The sequence below is a fragment of the Garra rufa genome, chromosome 12 (assembly GCF_049309525.1).
Source record: "Garra rufa chromosome 12, GarRuf1.0, whole genome shotgun sequence".
NCBI lineage: Eukaryota > Metazoa > Chordata > Actinopteri > Cypriniformes > Cyprinidae > Garra > Garra rufa.
This window is the reverse complement of record NC_133372.1, coordinates 25,237,750-25,262,070: the sequence shown is the minus strand read 5'-3', so window position 1 is coordinate 25,262,070 and position 24,321 is coordinate 25,237,750. Positions and strand designations below refer to the sequence as shown.

The window sequence follows — 24,321 nt, the reverse complement described above, 5'->3', positions numbered from 1 at the left end:
TGAGAACTCTGCTCTTGTGTTTGCATAATGAAGCATTTAAACATTAATGACCAAACATATCATTATAAAAGTTCATAATGTTGCTGCACATGAAATATAACGCGGATAACATAAAATAAATATTTTTATCAGGTTACACATTGATTATTTATCACTCAAACCCCTTTCTCTACCTGTCCGTTGGTCGCGCATGTCCTCCATGTTTGTAGTTTTTTTAACACTTTTTATGCGTGTTTGTAGTTCTTATCGAATCCTCGTTCACCGCGCAATGTGTTGTGGGCAATATTAGCCGTTAGAGTGTGCATTCATCCGCACTTCGAATTCTGAAGTTAAGTAGTAGACCATCCGGGAATCTTTGGAATACTTTTTTAAACATACTACGATTTGGGACATACTAATTCTATTTTCGAATACTATTTAGGACGGATAGTATGCAAATTGGGACGCAGCACAGGTCTCCTATGAGTGTCAGGCTGGCTCTCTTTGCTTCCAGTGCAGCCCAGAGGAACTGTGTCACACACTAAATGAGGTCATATTTAAATATATCAAATATATATTATGAGGACAGCAGGAAGACAGTTTGGGTGTGTAATATATTATTTTGGTGAATTATTTTAGACTCTTAAAACTGAAATTCTTGATCATTTGTAGATTAAATTTACAAAATATACTACAATGTATTTCAAATGAGACCAAATTTCTGATTCAGATATATCTATCTATCTATCTATATTCAGTGGGGATCAAAATGAGAGAGCAACCTATAATTTCCTAAATTTCAAGGACACTGCTTAGTTCTCTTCAAAATGATCCTAACAGGAGTAGACAAGCAGTTTTTAAGCATATTTCCTAAATTAATCGTATAAAACTTAAATGGGATATTTGAATAAGAACTTTGATGAAAATTAGAGAACACTTACAGATACCTCCAAGATTTTTTGTGTTAATCTGGCACCTGGTGCTAATTTCCTTAATTATATGACAAATCCTATTTAACTGAGAGCATTCTTCCAATTTTCATTGAGATTGCAATTTGGCAGGCCGCTCTAAGGTCACTAAAACCCTGTGACCCTGTGATTCTTTCAGCCAATGCAAGAGAAGTTGGTCATTCCAAATCTGTGATTTCTGGAATATTGCAGGTTTACAGTGACATTAATTCATTCAAGTCTTCCAAAAAGGCTGGTAATCCACGCAAATGCACGAGCAGACAGGATAATGCAGTGACTCTCAATGGGGAATCGGTTCAACACTGCAGCTGGAATTGCTAGCCAGTTCAGTGCTGAACAAGGTAAGGATTTGTTTAAGAGAAGTCAGACTGAAAGTGCACTCCGCAGTGACCAAGCTCCAGTGATTATCCTACACTCTTAAAAATAAAGGTGCTTTAAAAGGTTCATCACAGCGATGCCATAGAATAACCATTTTTGTTCCATAAAGAACCATTCAGTCAAAGGTTCTTTAAAAAAGCATCTCTTTCTTACCTTTTTATAATCTGAAGAACCTTCTTTCACCACAAAGAACCGTTTGTGAAACAGAAAGGTTCTTCAGATGATTAGGGTTCTTTATGGAAACATTTAGGCAAAAAAGTTCTTTCTATGGCATCGTGAAGCACCTTTATTTTTAAGAGTGTATGGGCCATTCTACAGAATTGGTTCAAAGTCAAGAGTTTGAAACTTGTGTTGTTTTCAACGATGACGATGACGAAATCATTTTGTTGACGCCACTTTGTTTTTCATGACGATGACGAGATAAAAATGGCTCGTTGATGACTAAAACATGACGAGACGTGTGAGTTTTCGTTGACGAGACGAGAATAGACGAAAATGTTAGTGGGTGGTCCGTCAGACATTTAAAATGCATGACATTTCTGCTTATTGTGCTATACCAATTAAAACCGAAAAAGTATCTGCCGCTATGGCAATCCGTTTTAGCATTAAATACTCTTTGCCATATTAGTATGGCAAGCCGTTTTAGCATTCTATCCTTGTTTGGTTACGCTCAACACGTCACATTGTTGTCACACAGACAGACAGACGATTAACCATGATGGCGGCAGTTTGCACACAGGGTGGTCGCAAACGGTGAGAGGACCTATGGGTGTATTTCAAATATATGTCTTTTATGTCTAAAACCATTCCTTCATTATTGTATTTATTGGTGAAAATAGTCGATCCGGAAGCTCGCATTGTGTTGAACTATAGATCTGCTATTTTCACAACTTATAAATGACTCAACAGCAAAATACTTACTGACCTACATTAATTTGTTAAAAGACTTTTTCCCCTTTTTTGACTAAAACTAGACTAAAACCTTTTTGACTTTTCATCGACTAAAATTGGACTAAAACTATCACATTTAGAAGTGACTAAAATTTGACTAAAACTAATAAGCATTTTAGTCCAAATGACTAAGACTAAGGCTAAATCTAAGATGGTTGTCAAAAACAACACTGTTTGAAACATCTTGAAAAAATGTACTTTTTCTACAAATTTTGTTTGTATGCAAATAGTATAATATCCAAGATACACATTTCTAGTAACTGTGCAGTTAATTCTCATATTGTATGTTCACAAACTTTGGAATTTTCTCTTCCCAAATTTGTCACTACCGAAACACAGTAATATATAATTACTATAATTATAACAATTGCAATTAACAATATTTCAAGTGTGATTTATGAGATTTTTTGTATTTTGAATCCAATTCTTCTTTTGTAAAAGGCAAAAAGTTGATCATACTGATTTCAAACATAAGGATTCATTAGTTTGAATATACATTGAACCAAAAAATAACATAACATCTTAGTTGATTATTCAGTTTATGTGTTCCCTTTTGTCACTACCAAAACAATAATGGCATGTTTCAGTCATGACTGTTATGGTAGGGACAATTTTATGAGATAACACCCCAGAAAACAAAGATGTCACTACCAAAACCTCACTAAATGTTTCGGTAGTGACAATTTTAGATGCTTCTGAACCTTGTTCAAAGATGCTTATTAGCACAGTTTTAAACAGTTGTACAGATATAAAAACTAATGTAATGGGATAACTCACAAAAACGTGTGGTTAATTCTAGTTAATTGTAGAAAAATAATGTTCATAGTGACATTCTTTAAAGATACACACAGATTTTTTAGACTTTTGAACACATTTACCTCAAAATGATGGGGCCTATCTACTCACCATGTACAGTAGCTATGAGAGTGAGGGACCAAATCAGTCTCAGCCAAAGGACTAAAACATACAATGTTTCCGTAGTGACATGAAAATGTGGGACACATTTTTTTTTTTTTTTTACATAAGATTTCATAATTTACAAAGAAAATCTAAAAGATATTTTTAAAAACAAGAATGGCATAAAATGCAATAATTATTTCAATATCATTTTCAGGGTTAGGGTTCGGGACAGCCACCTCCCAATAGAAAGTACCAAATAATTGATCTAGATCTAGTAAACATCTAATATTTGAATACTCAAATGCTTTTAGTTATTTCTGAGAATTATTCAGATTTAAAATATATTTAATCTGATCCCGAGCATGTGGAAAAAACAAAACAAACATTTGTGACGTAAGTCTTTCCGTCTCTTAAAAGAGCAGCTGCTTTGAAATGACAGCTTGTGATACAGTGAGCAAGATGTTGCTGTGTCTAGATTATTTGTTGCTGTTGGAGTCACATCACTGCGCAGCGGAACAAGGAGCAACTGATCGTCATTGCACATTAATCTTGTGTTTTGTTTTTTTTTCATGTGAATCTGGACTGCTTTAGTCACCCTGAATCACAACCTTTCCTGAGCTCCAGCGGTTAGGTTGATGTAAACATTTTGGACTGTTGCAGTGTTGAGTCAGTGTGTAGACGGATGTGTCCCATGGGGCAACAGGAGTGAGAGCAACGGGATGGGGTGCCTGATTGCTGGTTGTTCTCAGAGAGATGAGTCAAATTAGACCTGCAGTGCCTGTGTGACGTCTGCTTCCATCAGAACGCCGCCGCTTGGGAGGAGAGAAACGGAGAGAGAGGGAGAGCGGGAACTAACACTATCTCCCATCACACTTATAATGCACCAGAGAAGCCTTTTCTTGTTCTTCATGCCATGTATTTCCTTTAGAGAGAGAATATTCTTGTAAATGTTTTCTCCACAGTCCAGGTCATCAAAAAGCCTTTTTGTTTTTGAGGTCACGCCTGACAACAGCCATCTTCCTCGCACTCTCTGTCTGTCTTTGTCACTTTTCCTTGCTCTTTTTGGTGCTTTTTTCCATCTATCCGTCATTCATTGGTCTAAAAGGGAGGGGGGCATTAGGGAGAAGGCAGCAAGAAATCGCTTTATGATCATGAATTATGGATGAGTAGAGAGCAAGCTATGAAAACAAGTGTCAGTGCAAAAATTCTCCCCCACTTGATCCGCTTCTTCCGTCCTATCATCTCTCACAAGCCACTGAGGGGTTTGAGGATTAAAAGCAACAGACATGCTCCATATTCCTATTATGTATGGCAGAGTACCTGAAATCGAAGGCTAGGCTTTTAGAGAGCGAAGAGTAATGTTTGAAGCTGTGGGCACTAGGATGTTGATTACATAGTAAGCTTCTGAAGACCTATCAACTGTTGGTCCCTCTGCGGTTAGTCTCATATGGAATAGAGACACTGCTGTCAAACCAAACAAGCTGTCAAAGCCTTAGGGGAGACAGCGTAATCTTTTCCGCTCACATTTACATTTCTGCCTTTGGCAGATTTAATCTTCAGTCAGATTCCAGAAACCACATGATTTATTGCTTATTCAGAAGATTCCTGAAAACAACAGATAGCAGATCCATTTACGTCAGTTTTGTAATACGTCTGCGTAAATGGTTAAAGGGCCCCTTCAGATATCATGTTTCCTTGTTATATCCTTCAAATTAAAAAGTTTCAAAACTCAAAACATCTTGTCCCACTCCAAATAGACCATCTATTGAAACCAAACTGCTAGAATGGCTTGTAACTTTAATAACTTTCTGACGTCAGCTAGATGAATACATTAACATGTGACTGCCCACATTTGCATGTGAGTTATGCCTGTTTGGTATTCAGAAACCTGACCTGCACAGTCACAATGAAGCAAGGTGAATTGTATTATTAATTTCTGTATTTTTGGTAACACATTAACTAAGGGAGCATGCTTATTTGCATTATTAGTACTTATGAAGCACATATTAGTGCCTAATTCTGCATGACCGTATGTGACCCTGGACCACAAAACCAGTCTTAGTTGGCCAAAGTATTTTTGTAAGCCCAAAATGCATTATATAGGTCAAAATGATACATTTTTCTTGAGGATATTAGGTAAAGATCATGTTCCATGAAGATATTTTGTACATTTCCTACAGTAAATATATCAAAACTTACTTTTTAAGTAGTAAAATACATTGCTAAGAACTTCATTTGGACAACTTTAAAGGTGATTTTCTCAGTACTTGCACCCTCAGATTCCAGATTTTTAAATAGTTGTGTCTTGACCAAATATTGTTCTAACAAACATCAATGGAAATCTTATTTACTCATCTTTCAGATGATATACAAATCTTAATTTCATAAAATTGACCCGTATGACTGGTTTTGTGGTCCAGAAATGCATCCATACTGAGTAAAATAATTTCCTTTGAAACAAAAAAGGTTATACGTGACCACATATAACCTTTTTTTGTTTCAAAGGAAATTATTTTACTCGGTATGGATGCATTTCTGAAGGATTGTGTGACAATGAAGACTCACGTAGTGGCTACTGAAAATTCAGCTTTGCCATCACAGGAATAAATGACATTTCAAATATATTAAAATAGAAAACAATGTCTTTATTGCAATAGTATTTCATAATATAACTGTATTTTTTAACGAATAAATGCAGCTTTATTGAGCATAAGAGATTTTTTTTTTCAAAAATATAAAAAAAATGTTACAGACCTAAACCTTTAAACAATACTGTCTATAGAGTACAGATAAAAATAAACTGCACCATAAATCGGTACTAAAAGATGCAGAAAAATACATAGTAAAAGAAAATAGTAAAGCCAAAAGAATGACTAAGATTTTGATTGATATATTTTGATAGATGAATGAAATTTTCTTTTCTATAACACTCTTTTTTTTAAAACCTTCTTTTGTATATCATCCTGAATATTCACAACATAAAAATAACTTCCTAAGGTTTATTTTTAACGAGGTCCTTGATCATTTCATTCTAACCTAAACTCTAACAGTTTTTCTAGCACATTTCAAAGCTTTTATCCTGTCACGATGTTATGCGTGCATTGCAAAGGACTGTTTTTGATTGTCCTACAATATTGGACATCAAACTCACAAAAAAATGTATTCTCAGGGTCAGAGCGAGTGTGAAGAGTAAAAATGGAAAAACTCAATTATCAAACTAAAATCTTGACTAGTATTATAAGAAGTTGAATGTAAGGTAGACTCTCTCACTTAACACTCACTCCGTTTGCCTGTAAGTCTTTACCACATTTCTGATTAAAATGTTAGATGAAAGCCTTTGAGGGTCATTGGGATACCACTGTTTCTGCCCACCTTTTCCACAACCGCTGGTCTTCACTCACTCAGCCACTAATGAAAAGCAGACACAAAGCCTCAATCAATAACCTCTCATTACCTACTTCTGTTGGGCTCTCCCTTTGGTGATGGCCGATGTTGTCCTGAGGATGAACATGCCACATTAGCCGAGTTGAAATTAATGTCTCTCTGCATTGACTGAAAAGGTCAGGTGTGGGTTTGCTTTGTTTGTGAAGTGCTGCACTTGTAATGGAGCAGGGATACATTTGTTACACCAGGATCGATCTGGAATACAATGCATTTTGGCAATGAGCATTACGGCATGTCTCAATGAGCCAAACGATTGGAGTACTTACTGGTTTAAACAGACTTGTGTGCATACACGCTTGAGTGCATATAGACGTGCAGACGGACTTAACCTCATGGGAGGGCAGTGAAGAAAATGAACCACATGCAGACAGTAGGCTTTTAGCTGTACATTTAAAGTTGAAGCAAGTAATTTCTTTTGTGTTTAGAAATACAATCCAATGTCCCAGTTACATATACTGAGACAGATAAAAATAAGCTAGTAATTGGCTGATTTCCCTAAAAAATAGAAACACTGTGGCTTAGTGGAGCTATCAAAACATTGCTCTGTTTGATTAAGCATCATAATCTGACACAGCAAACTGGTTCAACCAATAGTGTGAGTTTGGAGCAGATGTATTTGTCAAGCAGTGTCAGACGGGGAGTATTCAGAGAAACCTATTTTAAAAACCATTGCATAAAATTACTATTTTTGCAATACCATTGCAAAATTGGTGATTCCAAAAGTAAGTATGTAGATAAATAAATGAATAAGATTGACCTTGTATTGTGACAAAATGTTAGAAGAATCTGAGATTAATGTTATTCTTGGGTTAATGTCATCACAATCCTTTTTTGACCTATATATATCTATTAAAGGCATAGCTCATCCAAAAAATAAACTGCAAAATAGCTAAAAAAAAAAAACAAGTTTGCAACTTCATATTTATCATTCATATTTAGCATTACATCACTTGCTCACCAATGAATCCTTTGCAGTGAATGGATGCCATCAGAGAGAGTTCAAACTGCTGATAAAAACATCAATCCATCAGCTTCCATCAGTCTATCAATTAGCATCTTGCATGTGCATGTTTGTAAGAAACAAATTCAACAGAATAGAGTTCAAAGGGCACCAATTATGCCCCTTTTTACAAGATGTAATATTGGTCTTAGGTGTCCCCAGAAAATTGTTCTGGTCAACTAGTAGTCATTCATTTTAAGCATTAGTCGACTAATTGCACAATATTAATAAACCATCTAAATCATAGTAATGAGCCTTTAATTGCCTACATAGACTAATAAGCACTCAAGCACACGCATAAAGCTTGCCACAGCACACCAGCAGAAGTAATGATTATGAATGTGTCAGGGAAAAGCAGTAAGGAGACTGCACTAATGTTTTAATAATTTATTGATGAACTGCTTTCTTTGTTTTCAGTTTAGAGATGAAGTCGGCGACACTGACTCGTCATCTCCGTGTATGTAGCGATGCACCTGTCTGTATACATGTTTCATACGGATTACATAATCTGAGAATATTTATATTTCTATTTGAACTGGTTCATTTAAAAGTAAACATTTCACTCTTTGTAGATATTTTTTTTATGTATAAGGCAAGTATACACTGAGTTCTGAAGTTTTGCGCTCAAGTTAAAAAAAGTTCACAGAAGCGGCAGAAAGCGCATACTGTTTGCTTGCATTATTTTACAAAAATGTTTTGTTGTTATTGAGACCACACACAAATAAACGTAGTCTTTAAAGATTCAAAAGATGTATTACCCTAATCTGTATGACCAAAATGAGGAAGTATTTTACAGTAAGAGCAAGTGACCACACCGGTGCCTCCATCTGTCATGCAGTGAGTGCGCTACTATTCACCTTATACCACTCTACACACAGACACATTTTTCTAGGTTAACATTAGATTGAGCTGCCATGTAAAGTTGTTGCTACTAACATATTTCAGATGATAAGCCATATTTGAGGTTGATGAATGATAGGCGAGTGTTTGAATGTCCTTTACGATAAATTGTATTACCACAAAGACAAGCCGTTAATGATCTGTCCATCTGTCAACTTCGCCTGTAGATGGGTTTTTTTTGGCAACTAAGTGACTAATAAAATTTTGGTCGACCATCGGTTAGTTGACTATTAGAGGGCAGCCCTACTTTAAATGCAAATGAGCTGCATATTCCCACCCCATCTTCAGAAGTGTGCGTATAGCATACACATGCTTTGCATACCTACAGCAAAAACAGTCAGTAGAAGCAAGATGACTGAGAGGGAGAAAACTGGTGTTCAACCGGTATAGGAAGCCAAACACACTGAAAGTGGGACAAAACAGAGCGATGCTACAGAGCTAGCACCGCGCTGACCTGTCATGGACAGACTCGACAGTACAGAGAAGACAATTGTTAGCGACACAGAATGGACATGACGCTGTTTAATTAAAATGCAATGTTAGCCGAACACTATAATGACATGACATTCACAAAGTCTAGAGTGAAATGATTTGCACAGACATAACCATATTTAGGTAGATTTGGAGGCACATTACCTTCAAAAATAAAAGTAACCCCAGTGTTTCCCATACATTGATTTATTTGTGACGGTCTGTCACAGTTTTTCGATTTCATTATTATTTCATCTTGCCTGTAATGCCTGATAAGGCAGCATTTGTGAGCGCAGTTCTTCTTTGTGTACATCCAGTGTTACTGGGGACACCGATATTTTTGTCGCTCCAAAGCGGCACCTACACTGTAAAAAGTTTTCACCAGATTCAACTTAAAAACCTAAGTTCAACAGCTGCCTTAAAATTTTAAGTTAAATCAGCTTAAAACTACAAGTCGTTTTAACTTATTACACTAAAAATGAGTTGATTTAACTTGTGAGTTGAAATGACTTAAGTTGATTTAACTTAAAATTTTAAGGCAGCTGCTAAACTTAAGTTTTTAAGTTGAAACTGGTGAAAACTTCTTACAGTGTAGTGGCAAAGACTGAATTTGCATTTTCATTCAGACAAACGTGAATACCGACTGATGGTTTTACGCAGCAAACACGCAGAGTTGTAAATGTGAACCGGTATATCCCACAGGGGAAGCCCCACCACACAGAGTGTAAGTCTGTGCGAAACACTGGTAATCCACTACAACCTCAGTGGCGCAAATGTTGGGAGAAAATGACGACTCTTATATTCTGTCTTACATCCAAACACAGAACACCGGAATTGCTTACAAGACATTGTTGATGTTACAGCTGCTCGAGCGAGGAGAAAATGGAGGACAGCGTACAACCAAACACAACTAGTTGAGGGCAGAAACTTTGGCAATGCAGAACTGTCAGTCAGCAGCCGTGGGTGGGGCCTAAACAGTGTGATGTCACACTGCTTAGAGAATCAAAACATCATGCCTAGTGAGACTGATTTGGTTTAATGGGCATTAAAAAATAATGAGTGGGTGGATTTTTATCGTTGTAGGGTTGTTTTGTTAACACTGACAACCTACATTTATGTCCAAACACCATTTTAAAGTGGATTTTGCATAACAGGTGCCCTATAACTTTAAATACACATTTTGTATGATGAGCTATTATGCTTATGATCTATTAAAATTCCTTTTCAGTTCTGATATCAAAATGAAATATTGAGAATGAAGTTATTGAAGCAAAACAGAAAAAATTAAATGGAAAGTATCGACAGATCTTTTCATCTGTATTGTGATGCACTTCCAGGTAAAAAGGATTATCAGAAAATAAAAAAAAAATAAAAGAAAGGGGCAGACTAATTAATGGAAAGGATGTTCGGCTTAATTCACTAGAGAAAGATCTGACAAAACGTCAACCCTGTCAGCTTGAGTCATGACATTTTGATTAAACATGCATTTAAAAAAATAGTATGTGAATTTTCATTTTATACTGACTTTAAATGCAGAATATGTAATTTTCGCCACTAGAGAGCACATATTCAAAACTAACGATGAAACAAAGGCGTGGCAAAGCCAATAGAAGGCAAGCCTGCAATCTTTAGCCAAAAAAAGCATAACTGCTGAAGTTAATGGTTCCAGTTTGGGAAAGGGGACCAGAGGCCGTTTTCTTTGAATGGATGTAAATAAATAAGTCACTGACTTTTTGCGACAGGTGGGTTTCAGCTTACGGCACTTCTTATTCATTCCTATGGTTTCTGTAAACTGTGTTTGATTGTCGCACAACTGTGAACTGAAATTCAATGATGTCAAGGCTGTAAGCTGATTGGTAATCAAGGCATGCATGATCCAAGTTGACCATTACACTTTCTCCAATAGTAAGTAATACATACCCTCCAGTGGCGATTTCTTTAAGACTGCAAGGGAAGCTCAGCTTCCCCTATAATGTCACAAAATTAATGGTCAAATTACGTACTATTGTATTAACATTTTATTGACTAAAAATGCGTTAGAAAACGTTCATCTCAAAGACGAATTCGTTCAGAATCAGTTAGATATAGCAGGTCGGCTGACTTGATTTTCTTCTCATACATTCCCGTAGCGTCACAGTGCATTTCCCCATTGAAGCCCAGCGTCCATTGACTTCAATGGGGCTGCTTTGAACGTTTTTTTTCAGTGCTTTGAAACTAGACGGTCATTGGATAAACGCTGCGATTATGTCCCGCCCACGGACGCTCAGCGTCTCTGGGAGTGAATGGGGAGTGGGCTGGCCTGGACGCTGAGCTTCTGCGTGATGATTGGAGGGTCTGTCGAAAGATTGCATGTCCTTTTGACTGACAGCGATTTTGTCCTATAAGGAATCGCTGAAGCTATTCGTTCGCGCTCTCTGCGGCCGCTCAGTCCCATCGTGGATTTCTCAAGTTCAGTCGAAATAAAAACTGCTGCAACCTATTTCTTTATATTTGCTTGGCGAAATTGCTTGATTTTCATCATACATTTCACACAATTATACACCACATTCCTTGTTTCACTTTTACAGAGTTTAATATTTTTTTTAGATCATTCATTCATATGAAACTGCACACGAAAAGTCACTGGAAAAGACGCCTAGTTGGTACGACAGGGTCACAGACCATTTTCTTGAAAAGGAACGTAGGGCAGAATTTACTTTTAAATAAATAGACAATTTTATGATGTAGACCGAAAATGAGCTTCCCCTATTTGACAGACCAGTAGCCGCCACTGATACCCTCTCATTTCCCAGTAGTAAGAAAATCTCTAGGCGTACTTTGATGATGCCGTGATTGAGTGTGAAATCATGGGAGGTGTCCTCTTCATCCCCACAGCTGATGCAATCCGACTGGACTCTGCAAGAAATCATGTTCATGGATGAGCTAATATATTAAAGTTTTATTAACGTCACTGTAGTATAAAGGAGGGTGGAGCTGAAAGCCGTGGAAGCGAAACAAGGCAGCTGAAGTTATTGATAATGAGAGACAATCACACATGGCACGTTCAATTTTGAACGCGATATTGCGTAGCTTTTCAGTGATCTACGGCTTAGTGTTTTAAATACCGCGCCATCTGAATGCAGATGATGGAGATTTACTACTAATCACAGGACCGGCTTTACTGATGAAATACGCATGAAAATTGTGTTATAATGCTACTCTGTGCGTTTGTCACCTGTCTAATACAACGCATAACAAAACAAAGCGTCTTTAGTTTTTCCACGTTTTCTACAAAATAGAACTGAAACGGAAATCAAAGGTGTTTGACGTCATTTTCAGGCGACGCAATGACATGGTCTGTTACATTACTTCAATTCTAATTTCTCTGGATTTAAACATTCTTGGAAACATTTAGGAGTGATGTAAGTACACAAGACAACAAAATACAGTGCCTTGCAAAAGTATTCATACCCCTTAATTTTTTTCACATTTTGTTTTGTTGCAGCATTATGTTAAACTGATTTAAATTACTTTTTTTCCCACATCAATCTACATCTCATACACCATAATGACAAAGCACAAAACAGGTTTGTAACAACTTTGCAAATTTATTAGAAATAAAAAACTGAAAAGATCCTGTTGCATAAGTATTCATACCCTTTTCTGGGACACTCGAAATTTAGCTCAGGAGCATTCATATTGCTTCTAGATGTTACTACACTTCAAGTGGAGTTAAACTGTGGCAAATTAATTTGAATGAGTCTGATTTAGAAAGGCACACACCTCTCAGAAAAGGTCTAACAGCGGAAAATGCATATCAGAGCAAAAACCAAGTCCTGAGGTCAAGATAACTGCCTGTAGAGCTCAGTGACAGACTTGCGTTAAGGCAATGATCTAGGGAAGAGTTCCGAAAAAAATCTGCTGCATTGAAGGTTCACAGAAGCATGTAGCCTCCATTATCCATAATGAAAGATGATTGGAACAACTAGGACTCCAGAAAATGTCTGCCAGCCCCCATCCAAGCTGACAGAGCTTGAGAGGTGAAAAGGTGAGGCAAAGAATGGCAGATAATTGCCAAATGCAGATGTGCAAAGCTTGATCATACCCAAAAAGACTTGAGGCTGTAAAGGTGCTTCAACTGTGTACTGAGTTAAGGGTATGAATACAGTACTTATGCAATGTACTTATTTCAGTGTTTTATTTTTAATAAATTTGTAAAATTTGCAAATCTGTTTTTTGCTTTGTCATCATGGTGTATGCCATGGAGTGTAAATTGATGTGGGGAAAAACTAATTTAAAGCAGTTTAACATTTTAACATGATGCTGCAACAAAACAAAATGTGAAAAAATGAAGGGGTATGAATACTTTTGCAAGGCACTGTAAAAAATCTTACATATTGTGCTGTAGTTCACTGCTCATGCTTAACTGTTAACAAAAACTCCGCCAAGTGGTCTGACCAACAAAGTCATGTGTTGACACTTTGAGGTCATGTGGTCGGAAAAAAAATAAATAGGAAATGGTATCATAGGGAGAATGCCTGCAGACCCTCATGACTGTGTGCCAAGATTAGTCAGTCTTTTAAAATATCCTGTTCTATCTATTAATCACATGACACAATTAGTTTTGTTTGTAACATGTCATATGGTGCCAATCTACAAATATGTAAAGTTAAAAACTTTTCTGAAAAGTTTCTGATGTGTACACTTATGCATCAAGTCTTTAAATTGTAACAAAACATGAATACAAAAAGTACATTTCCAGGAAAGATTTTTCTTTTTTTTTAACCGGGACACTCTTATTTGCCATTGACCCATTTCCATGATGATGTCTCGCTAACACATCATCAATAGCGACCTAATTAAGACTCTTAGCTCAGAACGCCAGTTAAAGAGAGTTCACCTCAAAGTGCCGACAGACAGAACCATGTCCTTAAAGCCCGTAATTATAAGAGGAGCTGACAGAGCACTCCAAAGTACTGAATGAAATATCTAATTAAGTGCATTGGTCCTAATGTGGCTCTCATCCTCCGTACATGGATAATAAAGTCTGTAAAAACTAAAAAAATCAAATCGCACTTCTACCTCTGTCTTATCTACTCCCCCATAAAAGGCTCATGTTGTGGACTTTTCGCTCTGTCTTGTCATTGAAATTCCACGCAGTCTTCAGTCGGGCTGAGAGCTGAGAGTGATGTGGGGGCCGCTGCCGAATTTTTCACACTGTCTCTGCCACATCGTCTGTGACTTCACAGCAGCAGAGCATCCAAATACTGTTTGACACATACAGACACGTGTCCCCTGACCAGCATGATCTCAGTGTACTAAACGATGAGAGATTTCTGACACTGCGATCCTCTGTTAATTCAAAGTGCTGCCATGGAAACACTTCCTGTCACAAGAGGGAGACCCGTCATCCAGAGTGGCAAACTATAATGCTATTGATGTCAAACTCCCTCTGTTTGATATATGAGCTACTGCTTGATACACAAGAAGCAGAGCGTTGCTGCTTGGGTTGTCTTGTTGAAAACAATGAACTGTTTAACTTGATTTCGGCTACAGTTTACCAAGTTTTTCAGGGGGTTATGGATAATGTGTGTTTTTCGTAGCAACGAGGTTATGTATTCCTGGAAGATAAGACTTGATCGGATTAATAATGTTTGTGGACTGACTGATTTGATCATCTCCGCTCTTGTTATCTTTGAAAAGTCTTTATCTCCTTTCTCATTATACAAGATATGAGTATATTCGCCGTTTACTGTTACAAATGTGAAAACATAATGAACGTGAGAAAATCAGAAAAACGCATAGTGCTAACTGCAGACATTAAACTAATTACACGCAGCTGCAGCTTAGTTTTGTGAATCGTGCTGGAGAGAAATGGGTCATTGTAAGGAAATGGTGTCTTTTGTAGATGAATTGTATTTTATGAACATACAGTCAAGCCTGAAATTATTCATACCCCTGGCAAATTGTGACTTAAAGTTACTTTTATTCAAGCAGCAAGTTTTTTTTTTATTAGAAATGACACAGAGGTCTCCTAGAAGGTAATAAGATGATGTACAAGAGGCATCATTGTGGAAAAAATTATTACTCATCTTTTATTTACATTTGAACAAAAAGTGGCTTGTCCAAAATTATTCATACCCTTCTCAATAATCAATAGAAAAGCCTTTGTTAGCTATTACAGCAATCAAACGCTTCCTATAATTGCTGACCAGCTTTTTGCATGTCTCCACTGGTATTTTTGCCCATTCATCTTTAGCGATGGTCTCCTTGCCATCACCCTGATATTAAAATGTTAATGTTTTTGTCTGCTAACCATTTTAGTAATATGCATTGCTAACAACTTCATTTGGACAACTCAGATTCCAGATTTTAGTTGTATCTCTGCCAAATAGTGTCCTAACAAACCATACATCAATGGAAAGCTTATTTATTCAGCTTTCAGATGACGTGTCAATTTAAAAAAATTGACACTTGTGATTGGTTTTGTGGTCCAGTGTCACATATGGTTTAGGAATCAGATTGGTAAAGTTTTAAGCCAACAGACATCATCCAAATAAGAAGTAGAGGATGGCAGTGGGAGGAATTCAATGACGAGAGACTGTGAAAGCAGAAAACTGATTTAGGTTTGATGAATGAACCTCTTCTCCCAAACCTTGACTTTGGGCTCAGAGAGACGCAGCCTACAAAACTGAGCATTCTGTCAGCCCATTGCCATGGCGACAGCTCCTCTGGGCCTTGCGAGGTATGAAAGGCTGTACAGGACGCTGGCCTGCCACAACTCTCTAACGCCTGTCATCCTGGTTTAGCGAGGCAGTGAGTTTGAGACGGTGGTGAGGAGGGAGAGACCCTGAAGGGCATGAGATTTAAAGAATAGAGTAAGATGGATTCTCAGATGGAAATGGCAGAATTGCATCTCACTGAGTGCCTGTAGCAGAGAGGGAGTGATGGCCTGTCATTAGGGGAGCCACTGAAGAAAGAGACAAAGAGAGAGAGAGATCAGATTAAATTAGAGACAAACTAACAGATGAGACCAATGATAGGGTGACTAAGAACCTCATTTTAAAATGTGTAGGAAAAAACACATGTATCATCTCAGTTGTGCTGACTGTAGGCACATTGGGCTCTCTGGACCTGACCAAATTTTATATTGGAAACTGGAGGGGCAGTTGAGAGATTGAGGTCTAGTCCAACCGGTTGGGGCTAGAAATCAATCTACTTTACATTATTGGCATTTTGGTTATTGGTTTAGATCAGCTCGGGGTAGGATATTGGTGTTTGTACTTCTCCAGGCTCTGAAAATAACTGGATTTGCTTTATCAAAATAGAGTACAGATTAAATCTTACTCAGGCTTGTACCATGAAAGAGGCTGATTAAAAGAGGCTTACTGTCAGTTAGAAATTTGGATGTTTTCTGAGATAAAACGTCAGAGCATGAGAGAAACTGGAGAGCTGATACTGTGCCATAAGCCAAATAGACTGAAGAAGAAAAAGAAAGTCCATCACTGTCCAACTCATGTCTCATCATCATTAAGAGAGAGAAGAGGCTCCATCAGGTCTGTTATTTGTCAGCTAAGCTCTTGCTGTACGCATAATTGGCAACTATTATTGATATGGTATGAGATCATTCACTCTAGAGCAATTAAAGATTGAAGGGCAAATGGGACCATAACAACAATATATTACCATCAACTGTATGCCTGTGTTACATCCAATCACTACAATCTCTCTCTCTATAACATTTATAAATAAATAAATGCAGTATGTATATGTTGTAGTTCATTTAGCTTTATATTACATTGACGTATGGTTTGTTAGGATAGCGCAATATTTGTCTGAGATACAACTATTTGAAAATCTAGAATCTGAGGGTGTAAAAAAAAAATCTAAATATTAAGAAAATTAAAGTTGTCCAAATAAAGTTATTAGCTATGCATATTACTAATCAAAAATTAAGTTTTGATATATTTACAGTAGGAAATGTACAAAATATATTAATGGAACATGATCTTTATTTAATATCCTAATGATTTTTGGCATAAAAGAAAAAAAATTACCTCTACAGTGTATTTTTGGCTGTTGCTACAAATATATGCTGCTGCTTAAGACTGTTTTTGCGGTCCAGGGTCACTAATTTTAGTGCTGTCAAAATTAGTGCGTTAACGCAGGCAATACATTTTTCCAGTTAAACAGCATTTTTGTGGCTTTAAAGGGATAGTTCAGCCAAAAATTAAAATTTGAAGGTAGTCTGCTTACCCCCAGGGCATCCAAAAAGTAGGTGACTTTGTTTCTTCAGCAGAACACAAACAAAGATTTTTAACTCAAAGCGTTGCAGTCTGTCAGTCATATAATGTCAGTCAATGGGATCCATGGCTGTGAGAGTCAAAAAAACATACGCAGATAAAGCTAAATTAAACCCAGCGTCTTGTGGCGGTTTCCAACAGGAATGAACACTAGAGGTGGCAAAACAGCAAGCATTTGTAATCGTTTTCATACACAGTTATAATTACAGCTCCATTTGTTTCGCTTTCCAAAAGTAAAAAACTTGCTCGGTAGCTTAGCCGGCACAGAATTGGACTTTGGATGTGGAATTCTTGGGTACAAATCCTGTAAAAAAATATGACTCATGATGAAAGAGCTAAAAGATGAGAGATCAAAAAAGGCATGCCTGCAATTGTGTTTTTACATCACATTTGCTTTTGTTCATACTATCGAGTAGGTTTAGCTGTAGTGTCACAGAGCATTAGCGTTATAGCGACTCTCAGCGAACATTTCAAGTCAGAACTGCGATGATGTAGAAAATCAACGTCACATACAACGTACCATATGTATGTTCATCTGTTCCGGGGGAAAAAACGAATTCAGAATTAGTGCCATTCAGAGGCGGTACATATTTTGCATCTTGTGATAAAGTTTCCCACAGGTATGTTTTAGTCATGAGATCAGGTTGGGTAAATAATGGGTTTATATGAAGATTGTTTTAAGTTCACTTAAATTAAATATTAAAATTGATAGCTCTCAAATATACTGTAATGTTAAATGGCTACAGTCAGTGGTTACATTGTTAAAAGTCTCTTTAAAAATATTAAAAATATACTGTCTTTATGTTGTTTCTACATTAGTTTGAAGATTGAATTTGTAATTACCATAATATAAAAGTATATTTAAAAACTTTAATGTTAGGTGGGATTATTTGCAATTAATTTTAGAAAAAAAATGGTCAGTTAATGAATAATTTAATTTTTACATCGATTGACAGCACTAATACAGTGCCTTGTGAAATTATTCATACCCCTTAATTTTTTTTCACATTTTGTTATGTTGCTGCCTTATGTTAAACTACTTTAAATTACTTTTTTCCCACATTAATCTACACTCCCTATTTTATAATGGCAAAGCAAAAAATAGGTTTTTAACATTTGTGCAAATGCATTAAAAATAAAAAAACTGAAAAGATCCCGTTGCATAAGTATTCATACCCTTTTCTGGGACACTTGAAATTTAGCTCAGGAGCATTCATATTGCTTCTAGATGTTACTACACTTCGAGTGGAGTTAAACTGTGGCAAATTCATTTGAATGAGTCTGATTTAGAAAGGCACACACCTCTCAGAAAAGGTCTAACAGCTGAAAATGCATATCAGAGCAAAAACCAAGTCCTGAGGTCAAGATAACTGCCTGTAGAGCTCAGTGACAGACTTGCGTTAAGGCAATGATCTAGGGAAGAGTTCAGAAAAAAATCTGCTGCATTGAAGGTTCACAGAAGCATGTAGCCTCCATTATCCATAATGGAAGACGACTGGAACAACTAGGACTCTAGAAAATGTCTGCCAGCCCCCATCCAAGCTGACAGAGCTTGAGAGGTGAAAAGGTGTTGCAAAGAATGGCAGATAATTGCCAAATGCTGATGTGCAAAGCTTGATCATACCCAAAAAGACTTGAGGCTGTAAAGGTGCTTCAACTGTGTACTGAGTTAAGGGTATGAATACTTCTGCAATGTACTTATCTCAGTGTTTTATTTTTAATAAATTTGTAAAATTTGCAAATCAGTTTTTTTGCTTTGTCATTATTATGGTGTATGGAGTGTAAATTGATGTGGGGAAAAACTAATTTAAAGCAGTTTAACATGATGCTGCAACAAAACACAATGTGAAAACAATGAAGGGGTATGAATACTTCTGCAAGCCACTGTATATTTATAACAGAAAATATGCTTAGACCAAGACACACACAAACAGGGTGTAATGTTTTACGTCAGTCAGCACAGTTATCAGCTAATGCAATTCTTGGCAATTTTAAAATGATGATTTATTGCTCCAATACAAATGTTTACACAAGATTGAATCACAGTTTTTAGCAAGGTTGACATCATTTACACTCAAGCACAGAATAAATTACGAATGAATTCACTGAAAAAAAAAGGTTTAAATGTTGCAACATCTGTACTTTCTGTCCTCATTTAGAATATCATGTGACCAAACTCTACTTCATAATTATATTGCCAACAATGCCAAGGTTATTCTTATCGTATACACAATAGTTAAACACTAGCTACATTAATACAGAGATGCATAGCTGCAATCGTTGTAATTAATAATTTAGCATTTCTTATAAATTTTGCAAGCAGTATAGCAGTTTGCACTGAGCCGTGCAAAGTTCAGCAAACTGTTCCTCTGAGGTTTGGTTTGCACTGACAAACAATGTGTGTTTTCCAGTTCCAACCAAATAAGAATCACATATGATCACTTTTACACCATATTTTACGTCACCTCAATGCCTTCATTGTACTTTCATACTTATCTGATTTAGATGATACTTCAATTTGGTGAATTAAACATTTTTTATTATGTCATTATATTTATTTATACATAGATCAGCTCTGCTACTGGAGACATTGTTTTTTATTTGTCATGTTACCATGTACTGCCCTCCTCTTCCTTAGTTTTTGCTCCTGTTGCTCTTGGTGAATGTGTTTGCATGACGATCAGCTTAAACAAACTCTGTATACAGGTGGTAAAGCACTCAGCAAACAACTGCTACACACAGAGTGCCTCCTAAAACACAAAACAGCAGACACCAGATCTACCATGTTTCCCATGGAGCTACTGCAGGCTATCACACTCAGCTACGAGTCCCGTTCCTCCTCCTCCTCCTCCTCATGCCGGAGGAGAAGTTCTGTCAGCTCAGATTTTGCAGATAAGGAAATGTCAGACCACTGAGGGCCGCGGTGGTGCTGAAATTAGCTGGCTGTGTGCTGCCCCGCTCACTCAAACGTTTGCTTGTAGTTTCAGGCGTGCTTTGACTCCAGCTCCTCATTTGAAATCTCTTTCTAAGTCCTGACAGTAAATCTTTCTCTCAAATGTTTGCGATTATTTTGAAGATGAAGGTGTAACATGCATTAGACGTCATTGCTTCTCATGGCAAAAGCAAGTTCTGCCCACAGGAAAAAGAAAATTGACCTTATAAGACTTTTAGAAAGTGGTGTGGATTTGGAAAAAAATGCCTGTTGCATCATAAGTGTGTGATAAATTCTGACCTCTGTTGTTTCTAGAAATCAAGAGAAAGTGATATTTCATGAAGTGCCCTCAGCGGTTGAAGTGAGTAGGCTATTTATAGTGGATAACGCATCCTGTGTGGCTGTCAAGAAGATAGTTTCCCACTGTTCTGAGCTTTAAAAGGTCACACATGAATAAAAGATGATAGGATTTCCCTGGGTTTAGTACCTCATGGTTAAATAAATGAAATAAATGATATTGTTCAGTTCTGCAAGTAACTAAAGATTTAGTTCACTCAAAAATGAAAATCACCCTTATGTTTCAGACATTCATTCATCTTGATCTTCGGAACACAATGTAAGACATTTCTGATAAAATCTGAGATGTCTCTGACCCTTCCATAGACAGCAAGGGTCCTAACACTGTAAAGGCACAAAAATGTAGTAAGGACATCATTAAAATGGTCCATGTGATCAGTGGTTCAACCGCTACGAGAATACTTTTTGTGCACAAAAATACAAAAATGTGGAGCTTAAAACTGGATTTTTAAAATGTCTTTTCACTGAGCTATGTTCTTTTCATCTGGTTTTTAGAAGTCCTACCTCCTTATCGCTACCATTGCAGAGGAACCACCAGCAAACTGTATCGGCTTATAATCAGCACACAAGCATCTTCAATACCGCCTTTTACTGAAATCGAACCTTCACCAGATAGTCAAAAACAGTCCAAGTGTTCAGCACATGTAAAAAAGAAAGATAAGATAAAAAAGAAGAAAGATTACATTTGGATATTTTTTGTTACAGGACAGCATTTTTGCATGGTTACATTGTTTCTCTTTGTTTGTGCACAGGCCCGGTTCTCCTACCTACACATGAAGTACCTGTTTTTTTCCTGGTTGGCTGTTTTCGTGGGAAGCTGGGTGGTTTACGTGGAATACTCTTCATACACCGAGCTGTGCCGTGGACATGAGTGCAAGAACTCAATCGTGAGTTTCCAGTTCTTTGCTTCCATTTTGAAGGGATATTTCAAGCAAAATGACAATTCTGTCATTAATTACTCACCCTCATGTTGTTTCAAACCCGTAAGACCTTTGTTCATTTTCGAAACACAAATTAAGATATTTTCGATGAAATCCGAGAGCTTTCTGACCCTGCGTAGTCAGCAACGGTACTACCATGTTCAAGGTCCAGAAAGGTAGTAAGGACATCGATAAAATAGTCCATGTGACATCAGTGGTTCAACCGTAATTTATTAAAATACTTTTTGTGTGTAAAGAAAACAAACAATGACTTTATTTAAGAATTTCTTTTCTTCCATGTTAGTCTTTGATGCCCATTCATGACAATACCACACATGTTTGTGGTGCTGCTGATGCAGGAGCCGGCATTCTGGCGTAGAACCTAGATGCACTGCACCTTGTTTACATCAGAGGAATGCACATTCATGTGTCATGGTACTTTTGTGAATGCGTGTCGAAGACTGAGACAGAAGAGAATAAATTGTTCACTTTTAAAAATAAAGTTTAAAAAAGAGGGGTTTTACTGCAGTTCTATAAAAGAACTATTTTTGCTTCTTCAAACTAAAATGGTGGTTCTCTTTGGTCATTTGAGGTTAGTGTAGAGAACATTTTAATAATCTAAAGAACCTTTTGTGGAATGGTAAGATTACATTTACATTAAAGCATCTTCATGGAACCATAGATGGAGGACCATTAGGAAACCATTTTAGATTCCCCATAGAACCTTTCACTTAACAATTCTTAAAGGGTTAGTTCACCCAAAAATAAAAATTAGCCCATTATTTACTCACCCTCAAAGCATCCTAGTGTCACAAATGAGCTGGTGGTGATTTAAAGGAGATGCCGGGAGAAACGGAATTATAAAAGAAAACACTTTATTAAACGAAATAAACAGAAATCCAGGAAAACAGAAACATGAAGTAACAATCATTGACGGACAGAAGGGAGTGAACAGACACAGACTTAAATACACAGAGGACAGGGCGTGGTTACAAACCAGATAACAAGATAACGAGGGGGAAGTACAAATATGGGCATGACTGAACCAAAAGGAAACAAAACCAAAGGGGACAACACGGACTAAACCAAAAGCATGGGAAATATGGGGGGAAAAAACACTAGGAAAACAGAACAGAACAGGACAAAATGCTGACACCTAGGTGTATATGACTTCCTTCTTTCAGATGAATGCAATCAGAGTTATATTAAAAATTGTTCTGGCTCTTCCAAGCTTTATAATGGCAATGGGCATGTGTTTATTTTCAATAGTCCAAAACAAGTCCAATAAAGCGCATCCATCCATCATAAAAGTATTCTATATAGCTTTGTAAGAAAAATATCCATGTAAGTTTTAAGCTTGCGCTAACTATTGTACACAGAAGCTGTTCCGGGTGGATGACGTAGGATGTATGCATTTTGAATCCACCGATCAGAAGTGACGAATACAGACGCGCAGTAGAGAAAGCAAAACAAAACAAAAATGTTGGAGGATTTCAATATAAGCCGAGAGGAGACTGGTTTTACTTTTCTAAAGTAAGGAAGCTTTGCTTCCTTTGCTCCTGTAAACAAACATTGGTTTTCGCAAGACTCACAGGCATATGTGCTAGGCATACATCCTGCCCGGAAAAGCTTCCTTGTACAACAGTTAGCACAAGCTAGATTAAAGAGATTATTAAGTTATAAATATGGAGATTTTTCTTACAAAAACACATCAATTCACTACAAGAAGCCTCTATTCACCCACCTGGTGCCGTGTGGAGTACTTTTTATTATGGATGGATGCGCTTTATTGGAGTTGTTATGGACTGGTGAAAAGAAACACACGCCCATTGCCATTGTAAAGCATGAAGGAGCCAGAACAATTTTTTATATATCTTCGATTGGATTCGTCTGCAAGAAGGAAGTCATATACACCTAGGATGCCTTGAGGGTGAGTAAATAATGGGCTAAATTTAATTTTTGGGTGAACTAACCCTTTAAAAGAACCATGTTTTTCCTACATTCTTCAAAATGAAGATTCCAAAAGTGGGTTTTTACAGCAATGCCTTAGAAGAACCACTACTTTCTTAGTGTGAAGAACATTTTAAAAACCTAAATAACCTTTTGTGTAATGGTAAGATGCCAGGAATATTAAAGGTTCTTCATGAAGATGTAGAACCATTTGAGAAACCATTTTAGGTATTTTAGTCATTTTACCTTTCGCTAAACAGTTCTGAAAAGAACCATGCTTTTCTCACTCTTAAAAATGAAAGGTTCCAAAACTGGATGGTGATGGTTCTTCATAGAACCATAAATAGCAATAAAGAACCTTTACTTTTAAAAATGTTTAATTCTTTTTTTTTTTTTTACTTTGCACACAAAATTTATTTTTGTATCCTTTTTGAACCACTGATGTCACATAGACTATTTTAATGATGTCCTTACTACCTTTCAGGCCTTGAACATGATATTTCCACTGCAGGGTTAGAAAACTCACAGATTTCATCAAAAATATCTTAATTTGTGTCCCTAAGATGAACAAAGAAAATTAATGATGGAATTTTAATTTTTGAGTAAGCTTTCCCTTTAAGTATTTACTGAACTCTATGGCACAAAATTTTGATGCTGCTGCAAAGCTGTGCATATATGTTCAATAAAGAGGGAAAAATGACTTGGTGCACCTCTAACAGCTGTTGGATGCCTTTTGCAAACATTATTTACTAAAGGGAGCCATCTAGAGGAGAGTTATTACATAAGAGTCACTGACTAAAGAAATGGATCAGGCAATCATTGGGGAGTACTGTGTCATGGAATAAAATAAATAATGCAGCATAGATTCTGACGTATGTGTTTTTCTATG

The 24,321-nt window shown here is 36.8% G+C and overlaps 1 protein-coding gene across 1 annotated transcript in view; it reads left to right on the top strand.

Annotated features, from left to right (window-relative positions):
- The window catches only part of dipk1ab (divergent protein kinase domain 1Ab), a 45,130-nt gene that overhangs the window by 6,656 nt on the left and 14,153 nt on the right, over positions 1-24,321 (top strand). The window contains 1 exon segment of the mRNA XM_073851251.1: positions 21,315-21,449. Coding sequence (XP_073707352.1) covers positions 21,315-21,449 — 135 coding nt within the window.